At 37.7% G+C, this 11,250-nt stretch overlaps 1 protein-coding gene across 1 annotated transcript in view; it reads left to right on the forward strand.

Annotated features, from left to right (window-relative positions):
- Positions 1–587: 587 nt before the first annotated feature.
- The window catches only part of LOC110445191 (carbonic anhydrase 2-like), a 66,587-nt gene continuing 55,924 nt past the window's right edge, over positions 588–11,250 (forward strand). The window contains exon 1 of the mRNA XM_021489673.1: positions 588–784. Coding sequence (XP_021345348.1) covers positions 628–784 — 157 coding nt within the window. The 5' untranslated portion in view covers positions 588–627. The remainder of the gene's footprint in view (positions 785–11,250) is intronic.

The raw sequence follows: 11,250 nt of genomic DNA on the forward strand, positions 1-11,250 counted from the left end.
TCAGTTTTAATAGATAAATATTTACACATTAAATATCCATTGCCATATCAATAAACACGTGCACTGATATTGGTGTACATGTCCTGTGTCCTTCTACGTCACCGTCAGGACGTCTCTATCTTAAAGCGCGCAGGGAAACGGTCGTAAAGTCTGTCGACAAAGCATTTTATTACAATATGTAAAAGATCATGGCATTGTGAACGTCAACTTTGTATGTACACAGAAATGTATGTTATACGTATGTATTGGTATGCAACTGATATAGGTCAAAGGATAAACGCTAAAGATAACAGTAATTCGTATTGAAAAGGAAAAACGAGTGAACGTATTTTTAATGTCCAAATTAAATGATCTGATTCAGGAATGCTATTCATTGGAAAAAACTCCCCACAGCTCAGGTAAGTCGCTGCATCATATTGGCTGTTGACCTTACCGGGACGGCGGTGTAGAATATACTAGCTTGTTGAAGACTATGCACATGCTTATATATATAATTACTTATCCTGTGTAATGAACTGCTGATTTACCTGTGGCGTGCGTTTCTACAGTGACCCCGGTTTCCCCGCCTCAGTCCTACCCCCAAATCTCTATCTGAGACAGGGTCGAGGTCAGCGTTATCGCGCAGGTATGTATATACGCACCTGTTTAAGATTCACGCTATTAGAAGATTTTTGTCAGATGTCCAACATGGTTTTGGTGCCACAGGAAGATTGCTCTTTTGGTTTGCACCTATTGTTATTCATAGTCCTTGCCCTGTTGGTGGATCCGATCTCCGCGGGAGCAGGTAGGAAACTTATTTATATACAATTCCACCTTAGTTCGTCTGTGTGCTTTATCATAACTGTAATGTAATAATATCAGTCGTAATACCATTATTGACCTCAATTAGTTATTATGTCTAGTGACTAATGACTATACTAAATTGATCAAACGAGTCGTGACGACTTAATTTTACCAAGGCTTTGTCGAGTAAAAAAGTTGTTATCACTTCTGTATCGAATCTTACTATCCGTTAATTGAATTTGAGATTTTAATTATCAGTGATATAATATACTGTAAGATACGGTCTTCTATCATGGTTGTATTCAATACGCGATATGTTAGTAAGCTGATCTTCCTACGACACAGTATGTCCCGTGTCATATACTACACTATCAGCGATGTTCTGTGTCATGAACTACACTATCAAAGATGTTATATGTCATACCTGTACTATCACTAATGTTATATGTCATATACTACACTATCACTGATGTCCTGTGTCATGAACTACACTATCACTGATGTCCTGCGTCATGAACTACACTATCACTGATGTCCTGTGTCATATACTACACTATCACTGATGTCCTGTGGCATGAACTACACTATCACTGATGTCATGTGTCATGAACTACACTATCACTGATGTCCTGTGTCATGAACTACACTATCACTGATGTCATGTGTCATGAACTACACTAACACTGATGTCATGTGTCATGAACTTCACTATCATTCATGTCCTGTGACATGAACTACACTATCATTGATGTCCTGTGTCATATACTACACTATCACTGATGTTCTGTGTCATAAACTGCATTATCACTGATGTCCTGTGTCATAAACTGCACTATCACTGATGTCCAGTGTCATGAACTACACTATCACTGATACTCTGTGCCATATTCTACACTATCACTGATGTCCTTTGTCATGAACTACATTATCACTGATGTCGTGTGTCATAAACTGCACTATCACTGATGTCCTGTGTCATGAACTACACTATCACTGATGTCCTGTGTCATGAATTGCACTATCACTGATGTCCTGTGTCATGAAGTGCACTATCACTGGTGTCCTGTGTCATGAACTACACTATCGCTGATGGCGTGTGTCATATACTACACTATCACTGATGTCCTTTGTCATGAACTGCATTATCACTGATGTCCTGTGTCATAAACTGCACTATTACTGATGTCCTGTGTCAAGAACTGCACTATCACTGATCTCCTGTGTCATGAACTACACTATCACTGTTGTCATGTGTCATGAACGACACTAACACTGATGTCATGTGGCATGAACTTCACTATCACTCATGTCCTGTGACATCAACTACACTATCATTGATGTCCTGTGTCATGAACTACATTATAACTGATGTCCTGTGTCTTAAACTGCACTATCACTGATGTCCTGTGTCAAGAACTGCACTACCACTGATGTCCTGTGTCATGAACTTCACTATCGTTCATGTCCTGTGACATGAACTACACTATCACTGATGTCATGTGTCGTGAACGACACTAACACTGATGTCATGTGGCATGAACTTCACTATCACTCATGTCCTGTGACCTGAACTACACTATCATTGATGTCCGTTGTCATGAACTACATTATCACTGATGGCCTGGGTCATAAACTGCACTATCACTGATTTCCTGTGTCATGAACTGCATTATCACTGATCTCCTGTGTCATGAACTACACTATCACTGTTGTCATGTGTCATGAACGACACTAACACTGATGTCGTGTGTCATGAATTTCACTATCACTCATGTCCTGTGACATCAACTACACTATCATTGATGTCCTGTGTCATATACTACACTATCACTGATGTTCTGTGTCAAAAAATGCATTATCACTGATGTCCTGTGTCATAAACTGCACTATCCTGTGTCATGAACTTCACTATCATTCATGTCATGTGCCATGAACTACACTATCATTGATGTCCTGTTTCATATACTACACTATCACTGATGTTCTGTGTCATAAACTGCATTATCACTGATGTCGTGTGTCATAAACTGCACTATCACTGATGTCCTTTGTCATGAACTCCACTATCACTGATGTCCTGTGTCATATACTACACTATCACTGATGTCCTTTGTCATGAACTCCACTATCACTGATGTCCTGTGTCATATACTACACTATCACTGATGTTCTGTGTCATAAACTGCATTATCACTGATGTCGTGTGTCATAAACTGCACTATCACTGATACTGATGTCCTGTGTCATGAACTGCATTATCACTGATCTCCTGTGTCATGAACTACACTATCACTGATACTCTTTGCCATATACTACACTATCACTGATGTACTTTGTCATGAACTACACTATCACTGATCTCCTGTGTCATGAACTACACTATCACTGTTGTCATGTGTCATGAACGACACTAACACTGATGTCATGTGTAATGAACTTCACTATCACTCATGTCCTGTGACCTGAACTACACTATCATTGATGTCCTGTGTAATGAACTACATTATCACTGATGTCCTGTGTCTGATGTCCTGTGTCATGAAGTGCACTATCACTGTGTCCTGTGTCATGAACTACACTATCGCTGATGGCGTGTGTCATATACTACACTATCACTGATGTCCTTTGTCATGAACTACACTATCACTGATGTCCTGTGTCATGAATTGCACTATCACTGGTGTCCTGTGTCATGAACTACACTATCACTGATGTCATGTGTCATGAACGACACTAACACTGATGTCGTGTGTCATGAATTTCACTATCACTCATGTCCTGTGACATGAACTACACTATCATGGATGTCCTGTGTCATGCACTACACTATCACTGATATCCTTTGTCATGAACTACACTAGCACGTAGGGCCTGTGTCATAGACTACACTATCACTGATGGGCTGAGTGAGGAACTACCCTAGCACTGATACTCTGTGCCATATACGACACTATCACTGATGGGCTGAGTGAGGAACTACCCTAGCACTGATACTCTGTGACATATACTACACTATCGCTGATGTCCTGTGTCAGAAACTGCACTATCACGGATGTCCTGTGTCATATACTACTCTATCACTGATGTCGTGTGTCATGAACGACACTAACACCGATGTCGTGTGTCATGAACTACCCTATCACTGATGTCATGTGTCATTAACTTCACTATCGCTCATGTCCTGTGACCTGAACTACACTATCACTGATTCTCTGTGCCATATACTCCAGTATCACTGATGTCCTCTGTCATGAACTGCATCATCACTGATGTCCTGTTTCATGAATTGCACTATGAACTACATTATCATGATGTCCTTTGTCATGAACTACACTATCACTAATGTCATATGTAATTTAATACATTATCACTGTTGTTATATATCTAAACTGCACTATCAATGATGTCGTGTGTCATGAACAACACTAACACTGCTATTATATGTCATATAACACTATCACTGATGTACTGTGTCATGAACTATATTATCACTGATGTCTTGTGTCATGAATTGCTCTATCACTGATGTCCTTTGTCATGAACTACATTATCACTGATGTGCTGTGTCTTAAACTGCACTATCAGTGATGTCCTGTTACATGAACTACACTATCCCTGATGTCCTGTGTCTGATGTCCTGTGTCTGATGTCCTGTGTCAGAAACTGCACTATCACTTATGTCATGTGTCATGAACTGCACTATCACTCATGTCGTGTGTCATGAACGACCCTAACACTGATGTCGTGTGTCATGAATTTCACTATCACTAATGTCGTGTGTCATAAACTGCACTATAACTGATGTCCTGTGTCGTGAACTACATTATCATGATGTCCTTTGTCATAAAATACACTATCACTGATGGGCTGAGTGAGGAACTACCCTAGCACTGATACTCTGTGACATATACTACACTATCGCTGATGTCCTGTGTCAGGAACTGCATTATCACTGATGTCCTTTGTCATGAACTACACTCATTATCACTGATGTCTTGTGTCATGAATTGCACTATGAACTACATTATCACTGAGGTCCTGTATCACACCCATGAAAGGCACTAACACTGATGTCATGTGTCATGAACTGCATTATCACTGATGTCCTGTGTCATGAACTACACTATCAATGATGTCGTGTGTCATGAACGACACTAACACTGATGTCATGTGTCATGAACTTCACTATCACCAATGTCATGTGTCATATACTACACTATCACTGATGTCCTGTGTCATGAACTACACTATCACTGATGTCCTGTGTCATATACTACACTATCACTGATGTTATAATCAATATAATACATTATTACTTACGTTTAAGCTATTTCACTACAACAAATCTGGTTTGTTTGTATCATATTATTCGATCGGTTATAACTCATATCCTGCATTATAAAGGGGGTTATGTACGGTCGGACTATCGACAGCATTCAAATTAAATTGAAGGAGAAAACTATTCTGACTAATGAGATAGCTGGGCTGGCATGTAATGCCTCATTAATGATGATGTATTACTTTCACAAACCGACCTGCACAATACATATGTGTGCAGCATTTAGTTATATTTTTCTGTGCTCACGTTTCAAAGTTGTTGATTTTTGTAATTAAGGGAAACATGATCACAGTTCCGATTCATTTCATCTGAACTGTACTGTTCTCAATACTGTATTTAGCCAACACTGCAGGTCAAACTTTATAGCCAAGCCTAGCACAATGTCCTTATCAGTATCAGGTTGTGATGAACGTATTGCAGGGGTTATTCTGTGATAGAAAAAAACAACTAAGAAACCTTAATATTTTTGAACCTTTGATTTAGTGAGCGTTGTAATATAATGTTAAAAACAAAATTAAAAATAGCTTTTGCTGAAGTCATACGGCACATGATAGATTCAACAACTGATAGCTTGCGCCTCAGCTGCCCACCTGTACGATAGATGTTACAAGCATACATTTGTATCCATTATGTCAGAACGATCTAACTCTTTATTGTCACGAGTGTTTTCTTGAGCGTCCTCGTTATTACGTTTTTAAGTCATCCGCCATTAGATTAGAAAAGTTTTAGTTCGTATATGTTTGTATTATTGATGTTATAGTTTATGTACTGTTATATCTCTAATGAACTATGTAATATACTATACCATCAGTGTTCTATATAATAAACTATCACAGTTGTAACATATCATTTGCTACACTCTCACTGCTATTATATGTCATATACAACACTATCACTGCTATTATATGTCATATACAACACTATCACTGCTATTATATGTCATATACAACACTATCACTGTTGTTATATATCATTTGCTACACTATCACGGACGTTTTATGGCATATACTACAATATCACTGTTGTAATATATCGTATACTTCAATATAACTGTTGCTATATATCATGTATTACACTATAAATAATATCTTAGGTTATATTCTACACGATCACAGATTTTTCAGTTAATATAATGCAGTATTTCTGATGTTAACACTTAAAACCTACACTAACACTAATGTTTAACATTTTATGACATACCTTACTCCATAGATAATGTTATGGTTCATATACTGCATCAGTAAGGACCGTTAGATACAGACGGACTACTGGCAGCAATCTGTTACAGAAAACACGATCGTAGCATGCTCTAGAGCAGAAGTAAAGTTTAATATCAAGCTTTGTTCAGATGCCAATTGATATGTCTCACTATGTAACTCATCGCCGCATTGGACTTAATGCTATCTCTACGTATAGTTGTCGGCATCAGTTTGAAATCTGCTCAGGTAAGGATGTACAAAAGTACGTCTTTGGACGTCATAGCCTATCAATGGCGGCATGTCGATGTGAAGCGTTCTCATTAACACCAACATACACGCCTCTTTCACAAAAAATGCAGACTACCTGTCAAATAAAGGACGTGATTGATGTGTGTTTGTTCTGTGTTATTGCACATCTTGACGTAAATGGTTTTTAATCGAACGGTACTTGTACCATCGCAATTTAGTTAAGATTAACAGCAAAGAAGATTACGTCATTATATAAAACAAACATTTGATATTGATAAATCCATGTTGCTTACTAGGGAAACTTTATCACTCATTTGTCAGTTATTTCACTGGTCTTATACATTAACAAATATCCCTACATTACGGAGGATCGCGGTAATCCATTTCACTCTCTTGCTCATGCATACTGTAAAATTTGTAATTTTCGCGGTTTGGAAAATTTGCTAAAAAATATCGACAAGCGAATAGTTTTTATAGATTATATTGGTTAAGATATAGTATAGTTGTAGTTATATACATTTCTGAACCATTGGCAAAACAAAAACGGGTCACAACGCGTTATCAAATAAATCAGTATAACAGTATAAGGAGCCGTAGACAGTGTCATGAGTTACTCTGTAATATTAATACAGACGTTCGAAATATGTATTAGATGCTAAAAAAGACATACATGAGTTTGACGAGTATGCCATGGTCAATAATTTGGAAAAAAGGGAAATTATGTTAGGTTCTTGTTGTTATTGGCTGCAGTGATATCCTGTTACAGGTAGGGGGGCCGTGTGGTAGTGCCCCATGCCAGAAATGATGGATACATCGGGCGCGTCTAATGAATGAGGATGAATGGACACTTTTTTTCTCTATGCGCTTGGATAAAATTATTTTTATAACATTCCCCTATACAGTAAAACCACTAAAGCCAAAATATGATACGTCAGTTATGTTGTCTTTGCACACCGTCTAGCGTGTTCATCCATTTATATCAACATCGACACTTCATTTAATTTATTAAATTTAACACAAACTAATTGTGATAACTGCAAAAACCATGTGATAGTGAACATTTCATCATATGACACAGCCTAAGGTAGGCCCATTGATTAGGGTCAACGATATGATAATACTTTAAAATTACCGTTAGCCGTCAAAGTGAGTTATGAATATATTGATTAAAAAGGCAACAGAAAGAAAAAACAATCTAAACGATTGGCAACTTGATGTTTGTACATGTAGTACACGAAACGAAAACCTTTGTCATTCCGGTAGACATTGTTATTTGACATTGTCCATTGTCTTTACGACCCGTTACACGCATACAGTAGCATTATTTCTTCATAAGGATCAAATACTATTTAGACAACCGCTACTGATGATGAGATCTATATTTTGAACAGAAAACTGACAAGAGCTGACCTATCTGGTAACTTGTAACTTGGACTAACATCCAATACAAGGTGTGGTCAAAAGTCAATAAACCGGGATATACACATTAGAGTGTATCAGCCAGGTATGTTAGCATGGAAATAATCACTAAATTATACACAACCGTTATGTCAAATATATAAATCAAATTACAATAATGATGAAATGGTCATATCAAATGTTCATATCTGGATTAACATTGGGACCTGACAAGAGGTCTCACGATAATTACTTGTCTACCATGAAACAAGCTTAGTGACAGAAGCGAATCAAAGGCGGCATGTCATTGTCGTGTTCTGTAACGTATCAGAGATATGCCTACACATACCTTTGTCAAATACCCGAAAAATGGGCGTTTTTTTCTGGTTTTGCCAGTTACCATTGGCAGGAGTATGCTGAAATATTAGGACTCATTTAACGTAAATAATCTTCTATTTTCATCTGATCTTCAACACGTAAGCCTTATGAGGTACATGTATAAGTAAGACATTTTTTTTATATGGTTTTCAAAGTTAATGAGTGATAATTATTTTATGTTTTAATTGAATTACATTTGACAATACGTTTGTCGAATTTGATGGGTAAATTGTCAAGCAGACTGCTAGTATATCCACGAGGATAACCTATGTCCCTTTCTTGGCTGAATTACTTTTTTTTTAATTTAAGGCTGAAATTATCACGGAACTTATTAGGGCAGGCATCGTCAGATAAATCAATGATATGTTGTCTTTAAATAACAAGATATTTATTGACCTCATCGATCGTATATAAACCCCTGAACTTAAAATCAAGGGAACTAAAATCTTTCTCGATGAGGTGTTTTCCTCAATATTTATTTCAAAGAAACAAAAGAGGACAGCCTACTAGCGTATTCCAGTGAAGTTACTTTTGTCTTCTCAACGTAATGACAATAGGATTTATAAACGTCTACAATGCAAACAGCATATGTTGTTGCCCTGTTTTGCTGCTTTGCTGCTTTTCAACTGAGATTTTCAAAACGTATCCATAGCAATCGCTACAATATGTATGAATATTATTTATATAGCTATTTCATGTTTATGTCTGTTATCGTTGTTATACTGTAATTGTAAATGTACGACGGGAGAAGACCGTGATACGTTTTAATAATTTGTGCCCAAACCCGTGTTCAAATAAATTGGCAAAAATGTATGTTTAAGATAAAAATCACTATGATCCAGAGGTTAGCATCACAATAAAGCTCGATGTGTATATAAAATGCTCCTTTGACAGGGCAATAGTCGTCGCACTATCTCCCGGTCGGGATTGGATTGATCGGAATACCGGAGTAGATAACCGTACCTCATGTATTCACTTACAGATTATTTAATGTGAAATTAAACTTTTAAATGTGCAGTCACGTGTGTGGGTTACATTCATCTTTTGAAAAAGACTATTACGCAATAATAATTACTAAAACTTCAGTTTACACAGAGTTCAGAGAATGTATCACGTGTTACAAGGAGTGGTATGCATGTTGGCTTCATTTCGTAGGAAATGTCATTTAAGCAAAACATTTGGTTTCATTACACGTAACATAAATACTGCACTTTATCTTGCACTTAAATCTTTTATTCAATCTTTCTGCCTTTTCAGTCCCAAGCATTGAAGGAGATAAAACAGATGCATGTATCATTCACTGTTGCAACAATAACACTATCAAATGCACAAAACATCCCGGACCTTAAAGTTAAAAAACAATTAAAACAAAAAAAACCCCAAAAAACATCAACCCGGACCTGAATCGTAAAAAGACAGTTTAATCAACCCGGACCTAAATCATACAAAACTCTGTAATTCGATAATTCCAGAATGGATCCGGACATATCCAATTTGATGCATGCATGTAAAAAATAGTAATTCTATTTACATTTGCTAAGTATTGCCCCTATAAAAATCTACTACAGTCTGGTGTAAGTCACCAGGCCATAAAGTAGACTGATGGCCGTGACGTCATTATATTTACGATAATAACACTCAAGGTGACATTGAATGTTGTGTGTTCCATTTATTTATAACTTCTCACTTAAATAAGGCATATGAAATAAAGTATCAATTATTTGTAAAATTCAATAAAAGTATAAATATTGACCTGTACTCTGTCCAGAGTTATAGTACAAGAATTTTAAACAAGATTGCAGACAATTATCCGTAGTGCATGTTATTCAGTTCCTCAGTAATCCTGCTCAGAAATATAGAATTCAGATTTGGGTTTATAAATAATTTAAACTTTTCCAAATTATATACAGATACATGTTTGTCAAAAGTTTTCATAATGGCGTCGGTTAAATGTTTGTACTGGCAATACATATCGTAACATAAAACCTGTTGTTGATTGAAATCTGAAATGTCGCAGTTCAACAGGAAGTGTGCTTGTTTGCCAACCATAGGATAAGTATTAAACAATTGTTTCCTAATTTGCTGATGACAGTTTTCACTTTGAAGCTGGCCATAAGGACATGTCAGAGCGAGATTGTCTATTTTATGTAATCCGACAACAATTAGTCCATTGTTGTTCCTTGATCATATATTTGGGAGGCATCGGTCAAATCAGCTTGACGTGTGTATTAGTTGACGATTCAGACTTTAAGAAAAACAGTGATTTGATAAATCCGTCGCTTGGTGCGTGTAAATTATTTCCACCGTGAGGCAGTTGATAGTCGTGTTAAGTAGTGACGGTGTAGTGACGGAGTAGTGACGGTGTAGTGACGGAGTAGTTACGGTGTATTGACGGAGTAGTGACGGAGTAGTGACGGGGTGGTGACGGTGTAGTGACGGAGTAGTGACGGTGGAGTGACGGAGTAGTGACGGTGTAGTGACGGAGTAGAGACGGTGTATTGACGGAGTAGTGACGGTGTATTGACGGAGTAGTGACGTGTAGTGACGGTGTAGTGACGGAGTAGTGACGGTGTATTGACGGAGTAGTGACGGTGTATTGACGGAGTAGTGACGTGTAGTAACGGTGTAGTGACGGAGTAGTGACGGTGTAGTGACGGTGTAGTGACGGAGTAGTGACGTGTAGTGACGGTGGAGTGACGGAGTAGTGACGGTGTATTGACGGAGTAGTGACGTGTAGTGACGGTGTAGTGACGGAGTAGTGACGTGTAGTGACGTGTAGTGACGGAGTAGTAACGTGTAGTGACGGAGTAGTGACGGAGTAGTGACGGTGTATTGACGGAGTAGTGACGGAGTAGTGACGGTGTAGTGACGGAGTAGTGACGGTGTAGTGACGGAGTAGTGACG

This window comes from Mizuhopecten yessoensis, unplaced genomic scaffold (assembly GCF_002113885.1).
Source record: "Mizuhopecten yessoensis strain PY_sf001 unplaced genomic scaffold, ASM211388v2 scaffold245, whole genome shotgun sequence".
Taxonomy (NCBI): Eukaryota; Metazoa; Mollusca; class Bivalvia; order Pectinida; family Pectinidae; genus Mizuhopecten; species Mizuhopecten yessoensis.